Source organism: Eutrigla gurnardus (assembly GCF_963514095.1).
Source record: "Eutrigla gurnardus genome assembly, chromosome: 1".
In the NCBI taxonomy this organism is placed as follows: domain Eukaryota; kingdom Metazoa; phylum Chordata; class Actinopteri; order Perciformes; family Triglidae; genus Eutrigla; species Eutrigla gurnardus.
In genome coordinates this window covers 3,703,537-3,729,986 of record NC_139915.1, presented here as the reverse complement: position 1 = coordinate 3,729,986, position 26,450 = coordinate 3,703,537, and the positions used below count along the sequence as shown (strand labels likewise).

Genomic DNA, 26,450 nt, shown 5'->3' with positions numbered 1-26,450 from the left:
TACTAATATTATTATTAGAAGAAAAAGGTATTTTATTTTCTAACATAAACTTTTGGACAGGGATCCCTTCAATTTGACTATAAAAATGCAAAACATGTACTAAGTGGGACATTTATTTTAGTGTCAGAATGAAGCTTACAAGTGCTCTCTGGTGGACAAACTATTGACAACAATGATTATGTCTGTCCTTGTCAGACTTTAAGTAGTGGTTCACATCATTTGGTAACACTGTTCAAAACGCCTCTTACCTTTTAAAATAAGGTCTGGGTTTTCTCCAGGTACTCCGTTTTCTCTCCAGAGTCCAAAGACATGCATGATGGTTCATTGTCCAAAGACATGGATAGGTTCATTGTGCAAAGACACGCTAGATGGTTCATTGTCCAAAGTAATGCATGATGGTTAATTGTCCAAAGACATGGATAGGTTAATTGTCCAAAGACATGGATAGGTTCATTGTCCAAAGACATGCTGGATGGTTCATTGTCCAAAGACATGCAGGATGGTTCATTGTCCAAAGACATGCTGGATGGTTCATTTTCCAAAGACATGGATAGGTTGGGTTCATTGTCCAAAGACATGGATAGGTTAATTGTCCAAAGACATGGATAGGTTCATTGTCCAAAGACATGCAGGATGGTTCATTGTCCAAAGACATGCTGGATGGTTCATTGTCCAATGACATGCAGGATGGTTCATTGTCCAAAGACATGCAGGTTGGGTTCATTTTCCAAAGACATGCAGGATGGTTCATTGTCCAAAGACATGCTGGATGGTTCATTGTCCAAAGACATGCAGGATGGTTCATTGTCCAAAGACATGCAGGATGGTTCATTGTCCAAAGACATGCTGGATGGTTCATTTTCCAAAGACATGGATAGGTTGGGTTCATTGTCCAAAGACATGGATAGGTTAATTGTCCAAAGACATGGATAGGTTCATTGTCCAAAGACATGCAGGATGGTTCATTGTCCAAAGACATGCTGGATGGTTCATTGTCCAATGACATGCAGGATGGTTCATTGTCCAAAGACATGCAGGTTGGGTTCATTTTCCAAAGACATGCAGGATGGTTCATTGTCCAAAGACATGCAGGATGGTTCATTGTCCAAAGACATGCAGGATGGTTCATTGTCCAAAGACATGCAGGATGGTTCATTGTCCAAAGACATGCAGGATGGTTCATTGTCCAAAGACATGCAGGGTGGTTCATTGTCCAAAGACATGCAGGATGGTTCATTGTCTAAAGACATGCAGGATGGTTCATTGTCAAAAGACATGCTGGATGGTTCATTGTCCAAAGACATGCTGGATGGTTCATTGTCCAAAGACATGCTGGATGGTTCATTGTCAAAAGACATGCTGGATGGTTCATTGTCCAAAGACATGCTGGATGGTTCATTGTCAAAAGACATGCTGGATGGTTCATTGTCCAAAGACATGCTGGATGGTTCATTGTCCAATGACATGCAGGATGGTTCATTGTCCAAAGACATGCAGGTTGGGTTCATTTTCCAAAGACATGCAGGATGGTTCATTGTCCAAAGACATGCAGGATGGTTCATTGTCCAAAGACATGCAGGATGGTTCATTGTCCAAAGACATGGATAGGTTCATTGCCCAAAGACATGCTGGATGGTTCATTGTCCAAAGACATGGATAGGTTCATTGCCCAAAGACATGCTGGATGGTTCATTGTCCAAAGACATGCAGGATGGTTCATTGTCCAAAGACATGCTGGATGGTTCATTGTCCAAAGACATGCTGGATGGTTCATTGTCCAAAGCCATGCAGGGTGGTTCATTGTCCAAAGACATTGACAGGTTCATTGTCCAAAGACATGCTGGATGGTTCTTTGTCCAAAGACATGCTGGATGGTTCATTGTCCAAAGACATGGATAGGTTGGGTTCATTGTCCAAAGACATGCAGGATGGTTCATTGTCCAAAGACATGGATAGGTTGGGTTCATTGTCCAAAGACATGCAGGATGGTTCATTGTCCAAAGACATGCAGGATGGTTCATTGTCCAAAGACATGCAGGATGGTTCATTGTCCAAAGACATGGATAGGTTGGGTTAATTGTCCAAAGACATGCTGGATGGTTCATTGTCCAAAGACATGCAGGTTGGTTCATTGTCCAAAGACATGCAGGATGGTTCATTGTCAAAAGACATGCTGGATGGTTCATTGTCCAAAGACATGCTGGATGGTTCATTGTCAAAAGACATGCTGGATGGTTCATTGTCAAAAGACATGCTGGATGGTTCATTGTCCAAAGACATGCTGGATGGTTCATTGTCCAAAGACATGCTGGATGGTTCATTGTCCAATGACATGCAGGATGGTTCATTGTCCAAAGACATGCAGGTTGGGTTCATTTTCCAAAGACATGCAGGATGGTTCATTGTCCAAAGACATGCAGGATGGTTCATTGTCCAAAGACATGCAGGATGGTTCATTGTCCAAAGACATGGATAGGTTCATTGCCCAAAGACATGCTGGATGGTTCATTGTCCAAAGACATGGATAGGTTCATTGCCCAAAGACATGCTGGATGGTTCATTGTCCAAAGACATGCAGGATGGTTCATTGTCCAAAGACATGCTGGATGGTTCATTGTCCAAAGACATGCTGGATGGTTCATTGTCCAAAGCCATGCAGGGTGGTTCATTGTCCAAAGACATGGACAGGTTCATTGTCCAAAGACATGCTGGATGGTTCATTGTCCAAAGACATGGATAGGTTGGGTTCATTGTCCAAAGACATGCTGGATGGTTCATTGTCCAAAGACATGGATAGGTTGGGTTCATTGTCCAAAGACATGCTGGATGGTTCATTGTCCAAAGACATGTAGGATGGTTCATTGTCCAAAGACATGGACAGGTTCATTGTCCAAAGACATGCAGGATGGTTCATTGTCCAAAGACATGCTGGATGGTTCATTGTCCAAAGACATGGACAGGTTCATTGTCCAAAGACATGCAGGATGGTTCATTGTCCAAAGACATGCTGGATGGTTCATTGTCCAAAGACATGGACAGGTTCATTGTCCAAAGACTTGCAGGATGGTTCATTGTCCAAAGACATGCAGGATGGTTCATTGTCCAAAGACATGGATAGGTTGGGTTCATTGTCCAAAGACATGCAGGATGGTTCATTGATGACTCTAATTTGCCCGTAGGGGTGTGAATGGTTGTCTCTATGTGTGAAAGGATGGCTTCGCCCAGTGTCAGCTGGGATCCGCTTATATAATAAACAGATACCAGAACAAATAGCAGCACATGGATAAAGTGAACTCGTAAACACAATTGATACTGTTGTTATAAATCCTTTATTTCAAATGCAGGTTAGACAACGCAGAGCATGTTGAAATGCATGCTTGTGCACAATATGTATTTTGAATATGTTTCAGCTCACAGTGTTTACGATTGCGTGAATCCATTCCTGAGGGGTTAGGGTTTGCAAGGTTCTGCTGTTCAACTTTGCAGACCAGAAGTTCCCCAAAAAAAAGGGTGCATGGCCCTCCTGGGTAATTGTGTGTGTGTCACAACATTTGAGACAAAGAGATCAAATAACATAAATAAGTCTTTGTTTTTGTGTGTCTTAGGAACACATGCCTCGTAGCTCCAAAGAATGGTTGGAACCACAGCTGCAGAGAGTAAGCAACACATGGACAAAGGCATCATCATTGCACTGGTATTAAAAATATTCAAAGCATATTTCAAAACGTTGTGGTAAAAAGCACATTCCAACTTGCACATCTTTTTCATAAGAAAAAGACTAAATACTGGTCACTGCCCACTCAGACTTGAGTGTGTATATGTCTCATTTATGCAGACCATTCTTTTACTTTGGGAGCTACTTTTTCATTGTTTAAAAGTTTTTCTTTTGTCCCTGAAGAGAGTGATTCCCACCAATAGCACGGAGAATCAGAAATATTGATTTGGCCTTTGTCCAAATATGTGTTTATACCACCAGGTGGTGATGCATTATCTGATTTGAATAGACAAGGTGGAAATAAACGGTATGTGTATATATTTTAGAGTGGGTGGGTATGCGGTCTACAGCTGCAGAAGGTGGTCTTCCCTCAGTTCCCTCTCTCCTGGTTTTGCGTCACCAACCAGAGACCTGCCTGGGAACAACCTTCTCATGCGCCTCATGTCTCCAACTACAAGCAGAAGAAAAGGACACATCAGATTACATGGACCAATGGATGCAAATTAGGGTTGTCACGATACTAACATTTTCAACTCGATACCGATACTCAGGAAAATATTCGATACTCGATACCACAAGGATGAAAAAAAGACCCCAAAATTTAAAAGAAATATTTTTATTAACAAAAAAAAAGCAAAAAGAACAAGTTTCAGGTCTGAGGTAGTGCAAAAAATAAATAAATAAAATAAACAATAACAATTGGAACAATATTTTGAGGTTGTAAATATTAGGCAAGCCTGATAAAAACTAAATTCGATACTTTTGAAAATGAGTATCGTATCCGGATACAACATTTTAGTATCGATACTTTTTTGAGTTTCGATACTTTTGACAACCCTAATGCAAATCAAGACCCATTCCCAAAAAAACATTACCTTTGTACTGTTCCCAATCTCTCCCTGCCCAGGACTCGCCGGAGCCTGTCTCACCCAAGGCCAGGTCGGCCATGGATCCAGCTGCAGAGCCTTCATAAGCCCCAGAGCCATCCTCAGTCTCCACAGGTGATTCTCCCTCGTCACCCATCATCGGCTTTTCCTCCTCATCCATCTCTAACTCCACTTCCTCCTCGCTGGGTGGACTCCCTTCCTCCTTGGGCTCTGCATCTCTGGAAACGGAATGACAGTCAGATGTTAAAAGAAGGTCATGAGTTCAGCAGGTTGTAGCTTTCTGGTCTTAGAAGGCGGTCCAACTTCACCATTTCCATAAAATGATTCACATGTAACCTCTTCATCGATTTTCCATTTGAAATAACATAACTTCACAAAGTAACCACAAGTCACTCCATACGTTTTAAAGATCTCCAGCAGACATGTTTTAAGAGATATGAAAAGTACTTTGTATAAGAATTTGTCTGTGATGTTTTTTCCAGAATAAAAGGTTCAATAAACTACTTACAAGCTCTTAAAAGCACATTTACTCATCCTGTCTTACAACAGTCTATTAGTCTGCAAACATGTTTCATTTCACAAGTTTGACATCCATCACATACTTTTCCAGTTGAATTACTGCATGCTTTTTGCATGCAATGTGATTCTCTTCACACATGAGTATTCGACTAGTGTGGCACATACGCAGACACAAAACAATAGACCAGAAGCAGCAGGCCACCAGACGTCACAGCCCACTTCCTCTCAACGCTTCCCTCTGACTTCCTGTTCAAGGCGAGCACCAAATGGGGGGAGAGTTGCCGCTGAGGCCCTGGTGCTCTAAAGCAAGCTGAAATAATGCCAGATAAGACTTGCTACCTTCTGTCGTCTACACGCCTGTAAGTCTCTGATCCTGAATCCTGGATCATTCCTAAACTTGTTTATAGGAGCTTCACAACGAAGTCATTCTTTCTCGTTGGACTTTTGACCAATTTTATTGATCAGACTGATAAAATCATGTGCAGGTGTGAAGCTCAGTGCACAAAAATGCTAAAGCAAGCAGGTATTCCCATTGTCTATGTCTCTTTGTACATATCTGGAACAGACATGGCACTTTAGAAAATGTGACATGAAATAAATAAATGATTTCAGCATTCGTCTGTGGAACTTCTGCAATATGTTTGATAGAATGTACGAAACACACTGTGATTTCAAAACCACTGCAGCTGCTTCAAATATGTTTGTGGTATTTCTGAAAAGTTTCCTTTTTTTTTTTGATGTTGGGTCGTTAACTGATCACTGTCAGGAACCCTAAAAGAGGAAACTGAGGGCTAAGACCTGTGATGCAGACTTTCTCAGCAGTCACACACATTATAATACACTTATCATAAACACACACTCACTTCTTGACTTGACACAGTTTCGAAGTTCAAGTGAAACTAGACTGAACAATCGGAACAGAGATTCTTGATCAAAAGGAAATAAAGTATTTTAAATATAGGCTAATTCACAGCTCTAACTCCATCCAGGAGTGTTGGATAGGGGTTTAACTGTCATTAAAACTGTGAAGTAGTTGATCAAGGGGAAGAAAAAAGACAAACTTTTCACACTGGAGGCCAAAGGGAGCAGATGGATGCCACTTAAGACAGTAAAACTTCTGAGTGCAGAAAAAAAGATTTGCTGGGCCAAAGTGAGTCAAAAAGAAGCACAGTTTGACATCATGTTCAAGCATATCTTTTTTTAAATTTTTTTTATAGAAATTGACAAAAAAAAGTAATAGATGGACTGTGATTACCAGATAAAAAGTAAGGCTTAAAAATAGCTACAACTTGATACTTTTCCATTGATTGTACGACACGATGAACACGTGCGCATGTCTTGAAACTAAATAATGATGGAGGATTATTAATGACTAACGTTTGTGCAAATGTATGAATGAGTGAGATCCTGACGTGCCGGTGTGTCCTGTCAGAGTGAATGTGTGAAAGAGAATGAATGTAGTGTGAAGAAAAGTGCCGTACAAATGCGCGTCGATTTAACATTCACCATCTATCTTTTTACGTGTATTAAAAAAACTTGCCATGACAAACATAATTTAATATTTCAATCTACACTAAATGTGGCTCACTGACTCCCTTTAATGCTCAAAACAATGCTCCAGAATGAACCCTTTGTTATTCAAGCAAAATCTACAATTCTTAGATGAAGAATTCATTTATTAATTCAATAACATTTTAGTCTATCCTGGCATACTAGTCCCTTCAATACACACACACACACACACACACACACACACACACACACACACACACACACACACACACACACCAGCACTGATGTGAGGTTATATGTTGACTAGACGTAAGTTTCATTGCTCTTTATAATTAAATAATCATTAGATACAATATGTTTGGTTGTTTTTGGCATATTTACTAAAATCACTTTTCCTATTGTACACATTTTCATGATATGTATGTCGAAACAAATATCTACATTAAAATGATCTGTTAATACCTTAAAATGATCTATATAAAACTGTCTTTCAGTTCACAGGCCAACCTTTCCTCCTTAATTCCAAAGTATGTGGAAGTGAAAGCGAGATCTGACTGAGATCGCTCTGTCAGGCCCTCTGGCTTTCTTTATCCCTCCACGTTGGCTTCTATTTTGGCTTTTCTTGGCCACCTACCTCACACTTATACTCTCAAACACTCACTCACACACACACACACACACACACACACACACACACACACACACACACACACACACACACACACACACACAGAGGTTGTGTTGCTGGAGCTGTGTGTCAACCAAGGTGACCGATCCAATGCAGCATTTCTATATTTAAAGAGTGCTTTTAACAGCATTAAACATGGTATGTTTTCTTCAGACTCATTTCAATATTGAACAGAGCAAATAAAGCATCACATCCCAAGCTTGTGCTTACACACACACACACACACACACACACACACACACACACACTTACAGGTACAGTGCCGTTGAAGCAGGCAGTTTGGCTGGCAGGTCAGGAGTCCATGCCATTTCGGGACTTTGTTGGGTCACACAGTTCGCCTGGTCACCATTGGGATTACATTTCACAAACGCATACACAGCAGTCCTCGGTGCTCCTAGAGAGGAGAGAGAGGGAGAGATGGGTTATGAGTGTTCTTCTTGGGCAACATCTGGCTGCTCATCTGGATCAGTCAGTGAGTCAGTGAGAGCCACCAGTTCCATAGTGTTTCAGGAGATTACAACAGTAGCTGAGTACCCGGGTGGCAGTTATTTATTCTCCTCAGTAAAGAGGACGAAAAGGAAGTAACAACACCGCAGCTGTTTCTCAACACATTGCTGAGTTGATCGAGGAGATTATCTGATGCTAAACGCATGACCAGTTATTTCCCACCAATATCCCCTGTAAAGAAATGAGCCGACATCAAGATTTTAATGGCTAATCGATCGGGAATCCTGACTGTTGGATGACCGATGTCGAGCATTCTGGAAGATTTCACAAAACCCCTAGTTCCTCTTTTGCCCAAACTATCGGGCTCTCGGCATTTTTGTAAAGAAATCATTCAAATGTGGTGCGACATTTCCGCACCTCACTGATACTATTTATGTATTAATCTACCACCATCTGTCATAAAGACATGACATCAATTGGAAATGTGGGTGGAAGGTATAGATGAGGTGTGAGGTGTGAAATGTACATGGTACCTATACATACACACACATATATATATATATATATATATATATATATATATATATATATATATATATATATATATATATATATATATATATATATTGTATACCTAATTCTTCTGACTTATTATTGAGGGCTGTATTAACAATAATTTGTAAATATTTACAAGTAGCACAGAGCCACTTAAACTCTTTAACTTTGTTCTTTCTATATTAACTAAATGAACTTGAATAGCATCTCATTATCGTCTACAAACCATATGTAAAACGTAGAGATTAGTCCAACACGTTGGATAGTGAGGGTTAATAAATACTTAAGTAGAGTTGATGATACTTCTTGATTTAAAACACATTGAGAAGAAAGCATGAAGGATGTTTTTCATTTACAGGTTTTCCCCGTTTAGTTTTCTTTGTTTATCGAAAATGGTCAAACGTGCGTCATGATGAGCTGACAGAGTCTGACGTTAGAGCCACAAGACTGACGGTAACCGACTTAATACGAGGACCCCCGGGATGATGACGACATTAACGAGCTGTCTGGTGAAACTAATACTTCAGAGGTCTTACCCGCGCCGCCGTGGAAGGCCAGACATGAGATGACGAGGAACACAGCCAGCTTCATCCTCTTTGTCCAAAAACACCAACGGAAAGAGAAAAACGCGCTCCTTGTGCGCCGAATACGCACTTCTTGTATCTGGTGAAGAATGAGTGTGAACAGCCTCCCACCCGAAGAGCTCAGCCCTCAGTGCGTCATGGTTTCCTCAAGTCTTCTTGTGCACAAAGCGGCTCTGAACATCCTCAGTGGAAACTTTTTTCTCTTCTTTTTTTCCGCGTTAGCAGCGTCAAATATCAGTTTGCGTAAGTGCGCACTTGGACTGGGGGGGAAATACCAGAAGATTTCAGCTGCGTTTGTGATAACAACCGCCGGAGGAAGGACAATTTGTCTTAATTGGCTGAGCGAGATAAGAAACGATGAGAGCTTCAGATTCCTTTTCTTTCTTTCTTTTTTAACTGAACACAATTCAGGTCGGGTATGGATACATGCACCAACTTAACAGGGCAAACAGAGCTTAATACAACTAAACAGAGAAAAGCAGTTCTTATGTGTGCCTGTAGGTTCAGAGAGTCAGACCCCAAACTGCACAGCAGCAACATCTCATTATTACTACTGCCTGTGTGCAAACATATGTTGGCTATATTTTTTACTTTTGTGCATCCTTTTGCTTTTTTTATGCGTCCCCATGCACTTAACATGCTGTCGGCTTTATTCCAAAAACATACAGATAATGCATATGATGCTCTGAATGGGGCCATATATGACATGATGTAAGTCCACGTTTCTGCAAATACTTTTAATCAATCCGTCCAATACTTTGAATGTGGTATTTCCATACTTTGAGTGGAGTACTGAAATGCTTCCTCACCACTCCCAGGTGTTTATGAGCCTGCGCTGGTAAACACAAGTCGAGACATTTCAAACACCTGCATGTCCCCGTGCCTCGGGCACATGAAGTGTATTTATCGAATGAACTCAGTGATGACTCAGACTGATGACCTCGGGCTGCTGGAAGAGGAAGTCATGCAAACAGAGGATGAGCTCACACGGCAAACGCCTGATTTCCACGTACATGTCATTTTCAAGTGTCGCTTGTGGTTCGGTATTTAGGATGTTTTTCACAGTTTCACAGCTGACACCAGGGAATGAACGAGCCGTCTCTCCTCTGTCAATGTCTAGACATAAATACATCAAAAACACAGAAATCCATACTCTTCTATTAAAAAAAACGTAAAAATACCAGAAAACACCTGCAAGGTTGGGCTTTTTATCAGCTGGTCATGTAAAACCAGGTTATTTGACATAGCAAACAATATTCTCAGTTAGCTTGCGGCCTGTTTAGTATATTGCATCACTTTTATACTGATTGAAATATTCAAACCCCTTTTTAAAAGCTGGACCAAAATATGAAGTTGACATTTCCAATGTATTTCACATGATGTCACACTCGTCTTCCTCCACTCAACGACATATTTAAATGTAAAACAAACTTCATATCGATGCATATTGATGAACCTGCAGAAGCCTTGCAGCACGATCACTTCTTTGTGATTTTGAATTCTGTGTAATTGTTGGTTTCATCAGTAACTCGATGAAGGACGGGAGAAACTAAGCTGATAACTTCTGTGGTTTTGTTGTAAATGACATTTTGTGAGAATCGTGTGTTTAATCTGTTTCATCTCTCACCTCACTATCTTACGTTCACATCACTACGACTTGTTTGTCACAAGCAGTGATGTTTCACAACCCAGGCTTTTCTTCTTCACACACAAGCCGATACTCAAACTTGTTCTGTTTTTTAAGAGAGACACGTTGAATAAAAAACCAGATTATCATCATTAAAATCTGTTGTTAATAAATGTTTGGCTATTTTACTATCGTCTCTTTTCAGAAATGTGTTTTACATGTGATTTATTTCCTTGTGGTTGTGTGGAACCATAAGAGCTGCTCAAGTTCGGCCGTGTTTAGGTGACATGTATGGGGGTAGGTGGGTACGTGGGTATGTGTATGTATGCTACTGTCATTGTTCGTCATTCAACAGAGGCTCTTCTGTGGGCTGGATACTGGTTTTCTCACTGTGGTCTTCATCCTCATTTATGTTTGCCTAGTGAGTCCAAATGCATAGAAAGCATGGGAGACAGGATTATAATAAATACAGGTTCAGGGTTTTATGACAGCGTTGTGATGGAGCTGGTCTTCATGAGACTGGGACATGTTGACTGCTGACGAACTGCTGAGATGCTGCAGGAAGTGGTCACATCAGTTGCTATCATTTTCCTCCAGGAAATGACACACTAGCCTGCCCAGCCTCACACACACACACACACACACACACTGCAAGTGACCTATTTATGAGGCACATATACTCACTCACAACTTCACACATCATGTCTTCTCTTTTCTACGATACACAAACATAGTAAAATGCCACAACGCCAATCACTAATATGACATGTGATATTGATGTGTGTGTGTGTGTGTTTCCATGCAGCAGCCAACATGTCACTGCATCTATGAAAAGCTTGGTTGCCATTCCCACCTCACCAGCAAACACAACAGGATCACTCACCAGCAGCAGCAGCAAAACCAGAATGGAAACACGGCCGTCTGACTCCATTGACGCCGTGAGGAGGGAAACGGAGCCGCGACTAACACAACGGAAGCAATCCTCCTTTAGAGAAACTCAGTGCTACGTTGTGCATGAGAATCCTAAATGGTGTTGTGTGGATTAGGATGCAACACGTTGACCAGCACCTTTGAGTGACTTTCACAGGTCACATGATTCACATAGCAGGTTGACGGGAAAACAAACGGCAGCAACGCGACTGCTGTGCGTCTTCTGGTTTTAGCGTTCATCCACTAAGAGTCTTTCTCATGATATTGTTGTTTGAACCTTTTTGAACAAAGTGGGACGAGCCAGAAGTTTTAAAGTGATTTTATGTTAAACTGGCTTCATGTCTGTGATCAACGTCCTTCTTCATAAACGGGAATTGTAACCAACAGAACCTGCTGCTTGTGAAAATGAAGCAAAAACATTCTGTATTAGTTTAAATGTTTAGGCTTAGATATGTCAATATCAGTGTAGTGTGTATGTTTTCCATGTGTATTCTGTATCAGGGTGAATATTCCAGATTAGACTACTGGAAACACAGTTGAAATCTTTTGTCCTGAGCAGGTATGTCGATGCACGTTTTGACAAGCATCAGAGAGGCTCATCAATGAAAGCAGGAACTGCAGGTTCTGATGTGTTGAACTAGTTTCCACTGATGGAGGAAGGATTTTTTTTTTATTACAAACTGTATTTATGTTTTGGATAGCATCAATATTTTGCGAGTGAACTTGTTGAGTTCTCTCCTCGTGGGTCCAGCTTCACCACGAAGCCGTGATTCCCTTCAGGAGGAAGCTGACAACGTGGTGCGGCAACATGGTTGACTAGAAACGGGTCATGCATCAGCGTCTGACATCGGTTGCATTTCCTCTTAGAAAGACATGCAATTGAATCTGAAAGGTCAGTTATTTTCAAACCCTAATCCCACGTGTAAAATCAGGGACCTCACATGAAAGCTACCGAGTTGCTTTGCTGATGAATATTTACTATCAAAATGAAATGTCCTGTAATCTCTGCCAATTTAAATACATGTGTGCTGTTTTTACATCACAGAACAATTTCACGTTATGGGAGCAGACAATATAAATACAAAAGCATATCACTTTTATACGTCATCACATTGTCACAGTTGGTTTAAGAGATCAGTTAGTTTAACAGACAATGTAATTAAATAGAATGGAGAATAAAAGGTTCTTAAGCTCATCTGGGCCTCAAACTGAGATCATTTTAGGCTTTTACTTCCCGATCATCACTTTTTAAATCCGATTACCTTTGATATTTGGAGATGTAAGGAGACTGAGGACCAATGTTACACCAAGAAGAACACATGGTTATATCGTTTTAATGTTTATTACCGTTACACACAGTATCTGCTGTACATAAAACAGGACGACATTGTGGCATGAGGAAAATACACAACTGAAGCTGGCATCATGCAGGTTATTATACCTCATAAACAAACATTTTAAGTCCACTTCATGACTGTCGCTATTGGTTCCGACAGTTCTGACGGATGTTCTGGCGTTTCGGAGAACAAACATCTCAATTTTAAGGCAACAACAACCCGTCAGTCCTACAAACTGGGTCAACTCGACCATCTTTACCTCTGGCTGCCTATCGTTACCATGGTTACACTAACCCTGGTTTCAGGAGGCCTTTTGCTTTTCCATCAAAAACATAAAGTAGCTGAAGAAACAGAATGTAAGTGCTTTACACAGAATAAAGCCACATTAAATGAACCCAATATGACAAACAAATATGAATCAGACGCGGGTCACGGAGCACAGGAACATAAGTGACACATTCAATGAAACACTATTTCTCTCTCTCTCTCTCTCTCTCTCTCTCTCTCACTGTGTATGTTCCCCCGGAGTCCCTGTGCTCTCTTGCCAAGCAGGTCTCCCTGGACCGTGGTGGAACCTGATCCGGACTGCACCGATATTGTGGTCTTGTTTGCCTCTCACTCCCGGGAGTCTGGCTATGCTTTCTGGTCCAGCAGAGTCCACTGAGGCCCTGACCGATGCAAACTGCTAACTGGCCTGATGCTGGAAACACCACATTGTAGCTCCACCTGCCCGCTGTGTGACTGCTCAACTACTCCTGCTTTCTGGTTTACGGCGACGTGGTTGGGATGGATTCATCTCGGCGTAGCTGTGCCTGCTGCCATGGACTACTACTGTTGATACTATTACTTCTGTTAATACCACCACTACTGTTAATGCTACTACTACCATACTACCAACACCAAATGCAGTTGGAACCCAAGGGCCTGGGCTGCACGAGATTTCTGCCTAAAAGCCTATTAAGGCAGTTTTTTCTCGCCACTGTCGCTGTAACGCTTGCCCCTGGGTGATGTTGGGAATTTGAAATTGTGTTGACTCTTGAAATTTTGAGCGTATTCTAGTCCTGCTCAATGTGTTAAGTGTCCTGAGATGACTTCTGTTGTGATTTGACACTATAAATAAAATTGAATTGAATTTAATTATTAAATTTAAATCTGTTATGTACATATCCACCACAAGGATTTTAAGCAGCTACGCCTTCTTTCTTTCTTTTTCTTTTTGTAAAGGTACCGACCGACATTTTAGCAACAGACCTCCAAAGACTTCTTCACACCACTGTGGTTGGAAGAACGCATCAGTCACAGAGAAAACAGGTCAATTAACATTCAGTTCAAAGCGTTGAACCCTGTTCAATCAGTTCTCAGGACTAAGAGAGAGATTTTCATTTACATTCTGGAGGATATATTTCCTGTGCTATCAGGAATGAAAGTAAATTGACCAAACGTTATACGTGACCGGAGACCACACGTGTACAGTGCAATGTGTTCAAGGGTCTTGTGTTAGCAGCACAAAAAACGCCACCACCAATAAAACAAGAAGGTCCGTCGCTCTGCCGTCCACGGACTCCTACGGTGGCACGTTTAGAACACGATCATTCAACGTCCTTCAGTTGTTGGCAGCCATCTTAGCTTTGATGCGGTTCATTTTGAGAGGCAGCAGGCCGACCATCTCCGTGCTCAGCTCCAGCTCCGTCTCCACGGTGGCCACTGCCTCAGGGTGGGCCTGACAGTACTGCACCACGTATCTAGACAACAGGTGGAGGGGCAACGTGAAGGTCAACGCGTTATACTGATGAACAGCATGGCAGCTGGAAGCATGTGAAACTGGAAATCACCCCCCCAGATTCACCCATTTCAATCTGCTTTCAACAAAATAATTTAGATCCCAGGAAGTGCATCTGTCTTTCAGTTTCCTTTATGCTTCTACATTAAAGATGGAGATTTTACATAAAAATCTACATCAGTTACATTGACGCCCCTGCCAAACACGCTCACTGATTGGTCACTGATATGGTAATTCCTCTCAAAGCCAGAGGGGGGTGCCATAACACTCTAGCTTTTACATCAACCTAACACTGTTTTTGTGTTTAGTACTGCTACATTTCCTAATACGCAAACCCGAAAAGTTTTTGACTGTTTCACCATAAATGAACAAAGACATGTGCTTACTTGTAGTGTTCCAGAGACCTGTCAAGGTTTTCCAGCTGATCAGAGGGCGAAGAGCTGATCAGGCGGCTGTGGAGTCGGGCCACTCTGAAGCGGGCCACCAGAGCCGGTCTGAGCACCTCCTCCTCCAGGTGCTCTGGAGGTTTCCCCTCTGGAGAGTTCAGAGAGTCGAGGAACATATGGAAGTATCTGGAGAGGAGAACAGAGGATTTCAAATATTGATTGAATGAATGTAGAAACACAGAGAGAGAGAAACACTCACAGAGAAACACTCACTTGGCCGAGGCGGAGCAGAGGTGGTTGAATTTCTTAATGGTGTGGTTATCTAGAGACTCCGTATCAGCTTGTCGGTTGCTCAGTGTCAGTTTAAGGTCCATCATTTCATTGTAGATCTCAGCCAACTCGAACATCATCTGTCTGCGAATCATTAAGTAGTACTGGGAGTTCAAGTCTATGGAGAGGGTCAGAGAAAGGCAGGTTTAATCAATTACATCACCTTGCATTGCCAGCTAATTGTGTATTATCTTATTCTGCTATGATTTCATTTACAAACATATTCAAAAGGAAAAAATGCAACTCAAGAACAAAGTTAGTGCAGTACCATTGCAGACGGGCTCGAGCATGTCGACTCTGCGTTTGTGCATTTTGCAGCGACGCTCCAGATCCTCTTCAAAGAAAGACAGGGCCCGGAACAGAGCACTGTGGTCCTGCAAGATCTCTATGTGGTCCGTCACATAGCCATCCATCTCAAAGTATTCCTTGGCCTGCAAGAGTGAGCGACAGCATGGAGACAGTTTACCATGGTTCACAGTTGTGGGTTCAACGTTGGGGTTCAATGTAAACCTGTTTGAAATAAGAAACAAGAGGAAGGGCTTCTCATCCAATCTGGTATTTCGTTTAAGTTACAGATAACCTGGTTTTGTGCACGTTTCCCTTCATTGGCCTTCAATACAAAATTCTTCTGAGGGGCAACGCTGCCATCTACTATTATTGCTATTATTGAATATTTATACATGGTGGAGGACTTTAAATACAGTAAGTGGTACCACTGCAGTTGAAAACACCTGCAGGTATCTGCTTGTCCAGTCCATCGATTTGGTTTTCAGGCCAGTGTCATACATTGTCTCACCGGGCTTCAGGCCACAAACCGCTGGTCACTGAACATAAATGCCAAAACCGGTTTTATTGCCTAGCCAGATTTTTTAAATTCATATTAATAATCAATCATCTCCTGGTATGGTGGTAACTCCTAAAACTCAGCTATATGAGATTTGTTCACTGTGCTCTACTACTGTGTGTCTGTTTACTTGTAAAAGTGTGTCTAAATTGATGATATGGGTCTGTCCAATCCTGTTTAAGAGTGTGTGTGTGTGTGTGTGTGTGTGTGTGTGTGTGTGTGTGTGTGTGTGTGTGTGTGAGATGCACTCTGCATACCTGTGTGACATAATTCTGTCCCACCAGAAACACTGCTCTGGCCTCAGTGAAGTCCAATGGTAGCAAACAGCGAACCTAGAAAACAGAGTTTGTCTGTTATTATTATTATTATATGCACCTTATTTACATTTAAGGTTCATGTAGTGGTGGCACCAGCAGTAGCATCAGACACCTTCTCTTCCAGGCTCGCAATGAGGTCGAAGGTGTCTTCAGAGCCAAACAGCAGAGCGCTCTTCCTGCCCTTCTCTTCCTCCTCCTCCTCCTGTGTCCTGGCTCTCTTCAACTCTTCTTGGCGATCAGCATCCAGCTCCCCGAGGCTGTCCTGGTCTCACACACACATACATGCATATATTAAGACACACTCAGTGGAATTATGTAGATGGAAGGGGTGTCTACTGATAAAGTGTTTGTGTGTGGTGCTCTTTCCTTCAGCCATTGTGGCTATCGCGCACACACGCACACACACGCACACACACCTCCAGCAGCTTCTTAGAGTCCTGCAGGATGTTGAGGCAGTATTTGATCCAACATCTCGCAATCTCTGCTCTCTTCTGCCTGAGCTGCTCCCTCCTCTCACTCTCGGTCTCACCTGGGTCGGACAGAAGGATAAACGGATGTTAAGATATGCTGGATGAGAGAGACGGAATCAAAGATATATTTGGATGGAGGGAGGGGGAGCGAGGGGAAAGGTGTCCGAGAGAGAATAATCGAGGAAGGGAGGGTGGAGTGGTCACAAAAGTACAGCAATGCTTTGCTACTGTTCCTGACAGTTGTGTCTGCTCCTGCCTGGCACTTTGTAATTGATAAGGACTATAGAATACAATGGAAACAAGCAAATAAGTGTGCTTATTATATATGTGCATATGAATTCAAGGTTTAGAAACGTACTCTCCTGTGCTGCGGCCTCAGAAGGAACCTCTCCTGCCAAACCTGATATGACAGTAGCTGCTGAGAGGCAATGTCGGCCTTCCATGTATCGGCCCTAGATATCAGACACACACACACACACAATCAAAATGGTGAGGCGAGCTAAGTCTCTGGAAAAACGTTTTGAATCAATGTAAATCTCATTGGGCCCTACCTTAGTGATGTAATACTGTGATAGTGTGGCAGCATTCAGAGCCCATTCCATCGGACTGAACTGATTCAACTTTAACTGTCGCTGCAGGGTGCTGTGGCAGTAGGTGGCAGCACGCTCAGTTTCACCTTGAAGACCAAACAATATCATGATTACTGTCATCACGTAAAGCAAGCATGAACAGCTAGACTTCACATGGATGAATATGAATCCAGTTCATAATGCAACTTCAAAAGACTTCTCATTAGATAACTGGATTATAGTGACTATTTCATTCTCTATATCTGTTTAAATATTGAATACATTGTACACACAAGTATTTAATTTACACAAAACACACTAATCTAATTTCATACTCACCAAGGTTTTTATAGACTTGAGCAAGGTAGTACATGGTGTGGGTGTAGGCCAACTCAAACCTGAGAATGATCGTTGGAGGGGAGTGAAAAGAAGAATGGATGTATGGGGAAGGCACAACATCATCCATCATGATACGCGTTTGTAAACGTGTGTGGGTCTCTGTGTGGGAATGTTGGAGTTTACAAGCTACCTCTTGGTCCTTTCCTGGTGTGTCAGCAGGTTCTCCTCAGTAGTAAAGTACTCCGTCATGTCAGTGGGTGGACTCCTGTCCTGAAACACACAGAAACACCACCAACACGGCTCCATAATCTTGTCCCTCTAGCTGTTGCCCAAAAAAATAATAATACTTCATTTAGTTTGTCTTTTGAATGATGGTGCCAACAATCAGGCCACATTATTTCTCCATTTCTGCTAGCTAGTGCACTGTTTTCACATGTTTCATCTTAATTTGGGTAGAACTAATAAAAATACAATTATAATGTTCAGTTTTGAGTGCTGAAACGCTGGTAGATTCCGGTTGTAGATAGAGATCATGAAGAAGCTAGATAATCTTCAGTTAGTGTACCAGGACACCGGCCTCACCTCTTTCATATACTGCTGGTAGATGGATTCTGCCGTTTCAAGGAATCCCTGAGCCGTCTCAGTCTCATCCCGGCCGGCCCACAGGATACCCAGCTGGTTCTGAAGACACACCAAGCCAACACATGAGCTCAGCAGCACCCTCTGATCTCCTGCTGCAGCACATCACTGCATCCACAAGGGTGCATGACTGTGATTCTGATCAATAATATACTCCATCCACAAGGGTGCATGACTGTGATTCTGATCAATAATATACTCCATCCACAAGGCTGCATGACTGTGATTCTGATCAATAATATACTCCATCCACAAGGCTGCATGACTGTGATTCTGATCAATAATATACTCCATCCACAAGACTGCATGACTGTGATTCTGATCAATAATATACTCCATCCACAAGGCTGCATGACTGTGATTCTGATCAATAATATACTCCATCCACAAGGCTGCATGACTGTGATTCTGATCAATAATATACTCCATCCACAAGGCTGCATGACTGTGATTCTGATCAATAATATACTCCATCCACAAGGCTGCATGACTGTGATTCTGATCAATAACATGCTCCATCCACAAGGCTGCATGACTGTGATTCTGATCAATAATATACTACATTCACAAGGCTGCATGACGAGCCTGTGATTTTGATAGTAGTTATAATGCAGCCATTACCCTGACATGGATAAACAGTGTGTTATAATATATAATGCAGCCGTTACCCTGACATGGATAAACAGTGTGTTATAATATAGTTACAATGCAGCAGTTACCCTGACATGGATAAACAGTGTGTTATAATATAGTTATAATGCAGCAGTTACGTTGACATGGATAAACAGTGTGTTATAATATAGTTATAATGCAGCCGTTACGTTGACATGGATAAACAGTGTGTTATAATATAGTTATAATGCAGCAGTTACCTTGACATGGATAAACAGTGTGTTATAATATAGTTACAATGCAGCAGTTACCTTGACATGGATAAACAGTGTGTTATCATATAGTTATAATGCAGCAGTTACCCTGACATGGATAAACAGTGTGTTATAATATAGTTATAATGCAGCCGTTACCCTGACATGGATAAACAGTGTGTTATAATATAGTTATAATGCAGCCGTTACCCTGACATGGATAAACAGTGTGTTATAATATAGTTATAATGCAGCCGTTACCCTGACATGGATAAACAGTGTGTTATAATATAGTTATAATGCAGCCGTTACCCTGACATGGATAAACAGTGTGTTATAATATAGTTACAATGCAGCAGTTACCCTGACATGGATAAACAGTGTGTTATAATATAGTTACAATGCAGCAGTTACGTTGACATGGATAAACAGTGTGTTATAATATAGTTATAATGCAGCCGTTACGTTGACATGGATAAACAGTGTGTTATAATATAGTTATAATGCAGCAGTTACCTTGACATGGATAAACAGTGTGTTATAATATAGTTACAATGCAGCAGTTACCTTGACATGGATAAACAGTGTGTTATCATATAGTTATAATGCAGCAGTTACCCTGACATGGATAAACAGTGTGTTATAATATAGTTATAATGCAGCCGTTACCCTGACATGGATAAACAGTGTGTTATAATATAGTTATAATGCAGCCGTTACCCTGACATGGATAAACAGTGTGTTATAATATAGTTATAATGCAGCCGTTACCCTGACATGGATAAACAGTGTGTTATAATATAGTTACAATGCAGCAGTTACCCTGACATGGATAAACAGTGTGTTATAATATAGTTATAATGCAGCAGTTACGTTGACATGGATAAACAGTGTGTTATAATATAGTTATAATGCAGCCGTTACGTTGACATGGATAAACAGTGTGTTATAATATAGTTATAATGCAGCAGTTACCTTGACATGGATAAACAGTGTGTTATAATATAGTTACAATGCAGCAGTTACCTTGACATGGATAAACAGTGTGTTATCATATAGTTATAATGCAGCAGTTACCCTGACATGGATAAACAGTGTGTTATAATATAGTTATAATGCAGCCGTTACCCTGACATGGATAAACAGTGTGTTATAATATAGTTATAATGCAGCCGTTACCCTGACATGGATAAACAGTGTGTTATAATATAGTTATAATGCAGCCGTTACCCTGACATGGATAAACAGTGTGTTATAATATAGTTATAATGCAGCCGTTACCCTGACATGGATAAACAGTGTGTTATAATATAGTTATAATGCAGCCGTTACCCTGACATGGATAAACAGTGTGTTATAATATAGTTATAATGCAGCCGTTACCCTGACATGGATAAACAGTGTGTTATAATATAGTTATAATGCAGCCGTTACCCTGACATGGATAAACAGTGTGTTATAATATAGTTATAATGCAGCCGTTACCCTGACATGGATAAACAGTGTGTTATAATATAGTTATAATGCAGCCGTTACCCTGACATGGATAAACAGTGTGTTATAATATAGTTATAATGCAGCCGTTACCCTGACATGGATAAACAGTGTGTTATAATATAGTTATAATGCAGCCGTTACGTTGACATGGATATACAGTGTGTTATAATATAGTTATAATGCAGCAGTTACCTTGACATGGATAAACAGTGTGTTATAATATAGTTATAATGCAGCCGTTACCCTGACATGGATGAACAGCGACACGTTCTCCGGCGACACGCTGCAGCTCTCCAGCAGCTTCATGCAGTTCATCAGATGCTCCTGTCCGGCCGACAGCTCCTCCGTGTCAACGTGGTTGACGCCCAGGTAGTACTCCACAGACGCGAGCTTAGCGGCCCGCAGCCCGGCCGGCGAGTCGCCGCTCCAGCCCCGACGAACCCCGTCCACCCTTTGCCCGTCCACCGGCGGCTCCGGCGGCCGCTGCTCGCCGCTCTCCCCGCCGCTCTCCTCGTCTCCCTCGCCCGCCTCGAAGCTCTTGAGCGAGCAGTATATCTCCCGGAGGAGCTCCCTGGCCTTGTATTTGGAGCGGAACGGGTCGTTTTCGGGGTCGTTTCGTGATTCTACAACAGTGAGGTTTTGGGCGTTGGTGAATTTGTCACAAACGGCTCTCCAGGCTCCGCTGCTGACGGACGCCATGTTGGCCTTCTCTCCTTCTTCTTTAGTGGTTTACGGCAGTTGGCATCTTATTGGCGAAGTCCCGCCTTTCTATTTCCGGTACATGGGACCTCAATAGTGGCGAAGTCCCGCCTTTCTATTTCCGGGACATGGGACCTATGAATTTCTGATGCAGTATTCCTATGTCGAGATCCAAACTATTTTCTGGTCCCGTTTGAATTGTGCCATGAATTTCACATATGTTGTTTGTGGTTTTTAAAGATAATTTTTTCATGCAAACAAAACTATTATTTATGGCGAAGAAGTTTGATAATGGTAGGTTTTGTGTGAGGCCGCTTTGTGAACTACAGCTCGTATGATAAATGATATCCGTCAGTTTGAGGCAGCGATCTCTCGTCTTCTCATCGGACGGGAACCGAACGCATGAACAGCTGTACCTGCTGGAATGGAACATTCAGGAACAAAACACACCGGCATCTCCGTTTGATTGGCACTGAATCGCTGTGAGAGGATGATGACGTGACGTCACATACGCGACATGTAGTCTTTCTCTACAGCCTTAAACTGAACAACTGCACAATAAACGGTCAAACTCTTGACGTGGATTTTTTTTAAATTTAAATCCACAAACAACATATTTCTAATTCGGGGTGTATAACAATGATGCATACCTAAAAAAAATAAGATAAGATATCACATTACCATTCATTCACTCTTTATTTGTACTTTCTAACTTGGCTGAAAGTATGTGCTTATTGTTACATTTTTAGGAGGGCATAAGGTCGTGGAGCAAAGTGTTGTGTGTAAATACGAAGCAGCGGGCTACTTGACATTACCAAAGGAAGAAGGTCACCTGACCCCTAACAATGAATGGACTTTGAGCCAAATACGAATCAAATAAAAACTACAATTGCAACATTGTACTTCAGGAAAAACAATCTTTGCAAATAAAGCACTCGTTCGGTTAACTGTGTTCAAGTTGGTTATAGACCGTTTATTGAACAAACCAAGAGAATCAAACCATTTATAAGGGAAAAATTATGTGAATTATACAATAAATTAATTTTTAATGACAAATGTTTGGTCAGCACTGACAGATGCAGCTTGTCTTATTTATTACACTGAAAAAAGAATAATGAATGAACGTCCACATGTGGTAATCTGCCATTACCTGTCTTGTTAGAGAGGTGTTTGCATGAACTGACCTCAGTTCAAGTTCTCCGTGAAATAAAATTGATATTTCAATTACTAAGCAGGTAAGAAAGTACTAAAGATATGAATGTTGATGACCTAAAATGTAACTATTGCCATAAAGCAATTCATTTAGCCTTGTCTGAAAGTGTGCAAAAGCCAGTGTGCAAGTCAGCTAACTGTCAGGTTGTTAGCTGAGTGTACGTTCACCCACATTATATTTTTGTGACAATGTGTGTTGAAATTGAATATTGCAAAAATCTATGAAAGAAAATCACAGCGGTTGACCTTAATTCTTGAAGAATAGCTTCTGCTTGTTTCTGTCTGTCGTAAAAAGTGACTAAAGCTAATGATCAATCATATTAACGTCAGGTTAAAATAGGTGCGAGTGTCACAGTTTGAATGATTAGATGAGATGTTTAGACGCATTAGTTTTGATGTCCTGGTTCAGGTGGCTGTAGGAGCAGCAGGGTGCCACTCAGCAGTGAACGCTCTGCATCTGCTTCACTCTCCCATTAAGAGCTCTTCTTCTTCTCCATGCTGTAGTAATATAGCAATAATTGACAAATTAACAAACCTACATCCTATTATACATCATGGATCACTGGAAGCACATCACTCTGAGCTCTTAAGTCATTGGTAGAATTGTGAACCGGTGTTGTGGTGGCAAAATAAAGACCAGATTGAAAAACAAATGGAAAGACACCACAATACCTTTTGTCATTATAATTACAAATAAAAGGTGCAAAAAAGAAAACGATGACATCACCCAAACAGACAAGCTTCATTACAAAGCAAAAGGTAAAATAGTAGCCTGTTAAGCCGCATATAATACCACTCATATTTGTTAATCCTTACATTCTGTCCATACTTCATGCCTTCACAGTGTGGTTTGGGGCTATTTTGACCCGGGCCAAGAATTCCCTCATTACTACCACACATTATCAAGTCCTGTTTTTCCCATGTTGGCTTCTTGTGTGACTTGTTGCCATTGCACTGCCCTTACCAGTGTTGCTAAGCTGCTGTGCAGGAAGTTGGTGCATATATGAGACAACTGTGGTGTCATGGGTGAAAGCTCTACCCCCCCTCATTGTAATCACAGCAGCTGGCAGTAAGTCTTGCTGCCATAACCTCATTCACTGAAAAGGCAGCTCAGCTACCTTTATAATCTTATGACCTCCGGGTCAAACTTGACCCGAAACAGCCTCCATCTACAAAAATGTGTAGGGCCTGAACAAAAGAATGTAAGAGCTAGGACCCATTATGTTTCCTTTCTGGTGCACATGTGTAAACAAGGTGAATATGTTTACACATGTTTACATGCTTTAATGCTCAAAGAACGCTTTCTTTCTCCTATCCTGGCTTTGCTGCAGCAGCTCTTCTCACCCTCTCTGAAAAGCTCTGTTTGGGCCACTACCCATAACAGGAGTTGTACTGCTGACGAAGTAAAAAAAGCATTAAACAAACTCTTCAGATTATGCTCCAGCTTGCTCTTTAAGCCTTTATGACCTACTGCAGTTCGTCTATGAACAGGTGATTGGACCATAACATAAGGACAACATAGAAAAACAAATAATATTGCTTACTTGTATTTCATGAGACGACTTCCCTGGATTAGCTGTGCACTCTCATTGGTCAAATGGCAGGCGAACAGTAGCCAGTTGCGCGGCTGCACCTTGTAGGCGAACCTCATGAAGAGCAGTGAATAGCAGGACAGAGCTGAGAGGAGGGAGAAAACACACATTATAAACACATTTATTATAGCAGTCTTCTTAAAAAACACTTGATGCTGGGCAATATCTATCAAATGGATATTAGACATCAAAATAGGGTGGATTTTTGAACCTGTATAGGTCAAGAGATGAAATCTAATAATATCAATATCAATATATATATATATATATATATATATATATATATATATATATATATATATATATATAATTTCCTTGAAACACTTTGACCTCATGCTTAAAAACTGCTTCATGAATAAAATGATTAAAACAATTTTTAAGTAAATAATAATTGCTGCTGTAGTTTACTCTAACAAATGTTTTATTTCTCAGTTACATTGAGCTGAATGACAAACCTAACTGTAACAAGGACAGGGGGTAAGGTTGTGTGTGCTCTTCATGTGTACATCTGGGTTAGTCACATTTGTCTGTGTGTCTTACCGAAGGTCATCCTGCCACTGATAATCTCCGGGCTCTTCTTCATATCTGCGATGGCGGCTATAGGAAGTCCCCAGTTTGCTACAGGACCCCAGAAATGCTGCACATTCACACAAAATATAGTTTGGATCATTGACTGAATATGGTTTGGACAGTTCTCTTCAGATGGCTATATAGTAGCACAGAACATTACTACAATGTGCATGAATATTCAATAGGAACATCTGTAGTGTTAATACCAAATAAAAACGAGTGATTGGACTTGGACGTGTGTAACAAAAAGACATTGACTAACAACAGTAAAGATAAAACAGAAACAGGACGAGCCGGGGAGCTGAGTACTTACCGTGCTGTTGGACAGGTTGTTTTTTCATGGTGCCATAGAAGAGAGAACATAAACACAGATAAGTCATACTGATATGAGTGAGGGCGTTCAAATAATAATCCACAGGTCTGGTACTCGTCCTCTTTCCCAAAAGACAAGAGGATGAGTACAATCACCGGGTTTGTCTCGCTTTGTTTCCATATTACTAATAAAGTCACGAATGAGAGAAACATGAAAATATGTTTTTTACTGTTTACCAGGGTTCATAACAGAAGCTAAAAGGTCAAGGTTGATTATTGAATTCTCCACAACATGATCAGAAAAATGGCTTGTTTGTCAGAAAGCAAAAAGGCAACACAATGTGTGCACCCACATCTTCCTTATTTCATCAGTTAGTCTTTGGTCTAAACTCCAGCACGCTGCTGATCTGTGGCAAGTGTCCACACCGCCGGGGCTACAAGCACACATTACGTCACGCCCTGACGTCAAACAGTAACTACCTCTCTCTGCGTGCCTTGTCACAACAGCACATTCAACACTTCGCACATCTTATAGCCACAACAAGTTACAATCTCAGTGTCAAGGTCGGCGGATAGTTTCCGCAACGTGTCGCCTCCTCGTTTAGTTAGAAACGTTAAAACACGCAGATAAACGTTAAAACACGCGGGTCCTCTCCTGCAGAGCCAAGCTCATAAAGTGGAGGAACGGGTTCACCGAGCCGCGGTAAACAAACGATATGCTACCTAACAACCGGGAGAAACGACCCCGTCTCACTGTTTAAACAGTCGTGGGGTTAAAAAGTTGATTCAGACGGTATTTCAGCCGTTTATCCAAGTGTCAAGCGCCGGCTTCCGTCGCCGAGCTGACCGTGGACCACCGACGAGCTAACGTCACTTTAGCACGAGTGCTAATAGAAAACCCAGACTCCTGATTCACATACCTCGTCAGATAATCCCTGAACTCTTTGCTCTTCAGGTGGTCAATAGCTTTCCGTGCAATTGTGCCCGCCATGGTCAACGTCGGTCCGTCCGGCTGGAGAGGAGCTTCTTTCTGAAGGGCGGCGGAAAGCTCAGAGGACGACGGCTGCAGTTTACGACCAATAACATTGGCACTTTACGACACTGTCGCAAACAGGGCTTCTTTTTATTTTTGTATGTCTTGAACATACCACAAACAAGCTCGTAGAGGAAAAACACAATCAATTTAACATCGCAATCCTTCAGAAGAAAAAAAAAATACAAATCTTT

At 41.5% G+C, this 26,450-nt stretch overlaps 3 protein-coding genes across 3 annotated transcripts; all 3 read right to left on the bottom strand.

The window, feature by feature from the left end:
- Positions 1-3,310: 3,310 nt before the first annotated feature.
- Positions 3,311-9,064, bottom strand: srgn (serglycin). Its single transcript, XM_084014315.1, has 4 exons — positions 8,860-9,064; positions 7,574-7,715; positions 4,591-4,820; positions 3,311-4,166 (listed from the first exon to the last, which is right to left on the bottom strand). The coding sequence occupies exons 1-4, from the start codon at positions 8,912-8,914 to the stop codon at positions 4,060-4,062; spliced, it is 534 nt and encodes a 177-aa protein (XP_083870441.1). The 5' UTR covers positions 8,915-9,064; the 3' UTR covers positions 3,311-4,059.
- A 3,718-nt stretch (positions 9,065-12,782) lies between these two features.
- Positions 12,783-21,575, bottom strand: kifbp (kinesin family binding protein). The gene is made up of 13 exons (XM_084021726.1): positions 21,082-21,575; positions 18,419-18,517; positions 18,027-18,106; positions 17,837-17,895; positions 17,480-17,604; positions 17,287-17,380; positions 16,875-16,987; positions 16,571-16,720; positions 16,399-16,473; positions 15,566-15,728; positions 15,241-15,415; positions 14,968-15,153; positions 12,783-14,543 (listed from the first exon to the last, which is right to left on the bottom strand). The coding sequence occupies exons 1-13, from the start codon at positions 21,535-21,537 to the stop codon at positions 14,405-14,407; spliced, it is 1,914 nt and encodes a 637-aa protein (XP_083877852.1). The 5' UTR covers positions 21,538-21,575; the 3' UTR covers positions 12,783-14,404.
- A 910-nt stretch (positions 21,576-22,485) lies between these two features.
- On the bottom strand, positions 22,486-26,297 carry mpc1 (mitochondrial pyruvate carrier 1). Its single transcript, XM_084018967.1, has 4 exons — positions 26,140-26,297; positions 24,882-24,978; positions 24,294-24,426; positions 22,486-23,247 (listed from the first exon to the last, which is right to left on the bottom strand). The coding sequence occupies exons 1-4, from the start codon at positions 26,212-26,214 to the stop codon at positions 23,223-23,225; spliced, it is 330 nt and encodes a 109-aa protein (XP_083875093.1). The 5' UTR covers positions 26,215-26,297; the 3' UTR covers positions 22,486-23,222.
- Between the last annotated feature and the right edge of the window lie 153 nt (positions 26,298-26,450).

Coding starts and splice junctions, on each gene's coding strand:
- srgn (XM_084014315.1), bottom strand. CDS start 8,914: ATGAAGCTGGCTGTGTTCCTCGTCATCTCATGTCTGGCCTTCCACGGC. Junction 7,716..8,859: donor GGCCTTCCACGGCGGCGCGG/GTAAGACCTCTG, acceptor TCTCCTCTCTAG/GAGCACCGAGGACTGCTGTG. Junction 4,821..7,573: donor GCTTCAACGGCACTGTACCT/GTAAGTGTGTGT, acceptor TTCCGTTTCCAG/AGATGCAGAGCCCAAGGAGG.
- kifbp (XM_084021726.1), bottom strand. CDS start 21,537: ATGGCGTCCGTCAGCAGCGGAGCCTGGAGAGCCGTTTGTGACAAATTC. Junction 17,896..18,026: donor CACCAGGAAAGGACCAAGAG/GTAGCTTGTAAA, acceptor GATCATTCTCAG/GTTTGAGTTGGCCTACACCC. Junction 14,544..14,967: donor AGGTCTCTGGAACACTACAA/GTAAGCACATGT, acceptor CCTGTTGTCTAG/ATACGTGGTGCAGTACTGTC.
- mpc1 (XM_084018967.1), bottom strand. CDS start 26,214: ATGGCGGGCACAATTGCACGGAAAGCTATTGACCACCTGAAGAGCAAA. Junction 24,979..26,139: donor GGGATTATCTGACGAGGTAT/GTGAATCAGGAG, acceptor GTGAATGTGCAG/CATTTCTGGGGTCCTGTAGC. Junction 23,248..24,293: donor AGTCGTCTCATGAAATACAA/GTAAGCAATATT, acceptor ATATTACTACAG/CATGGAGAAGAAGAAGAGCT.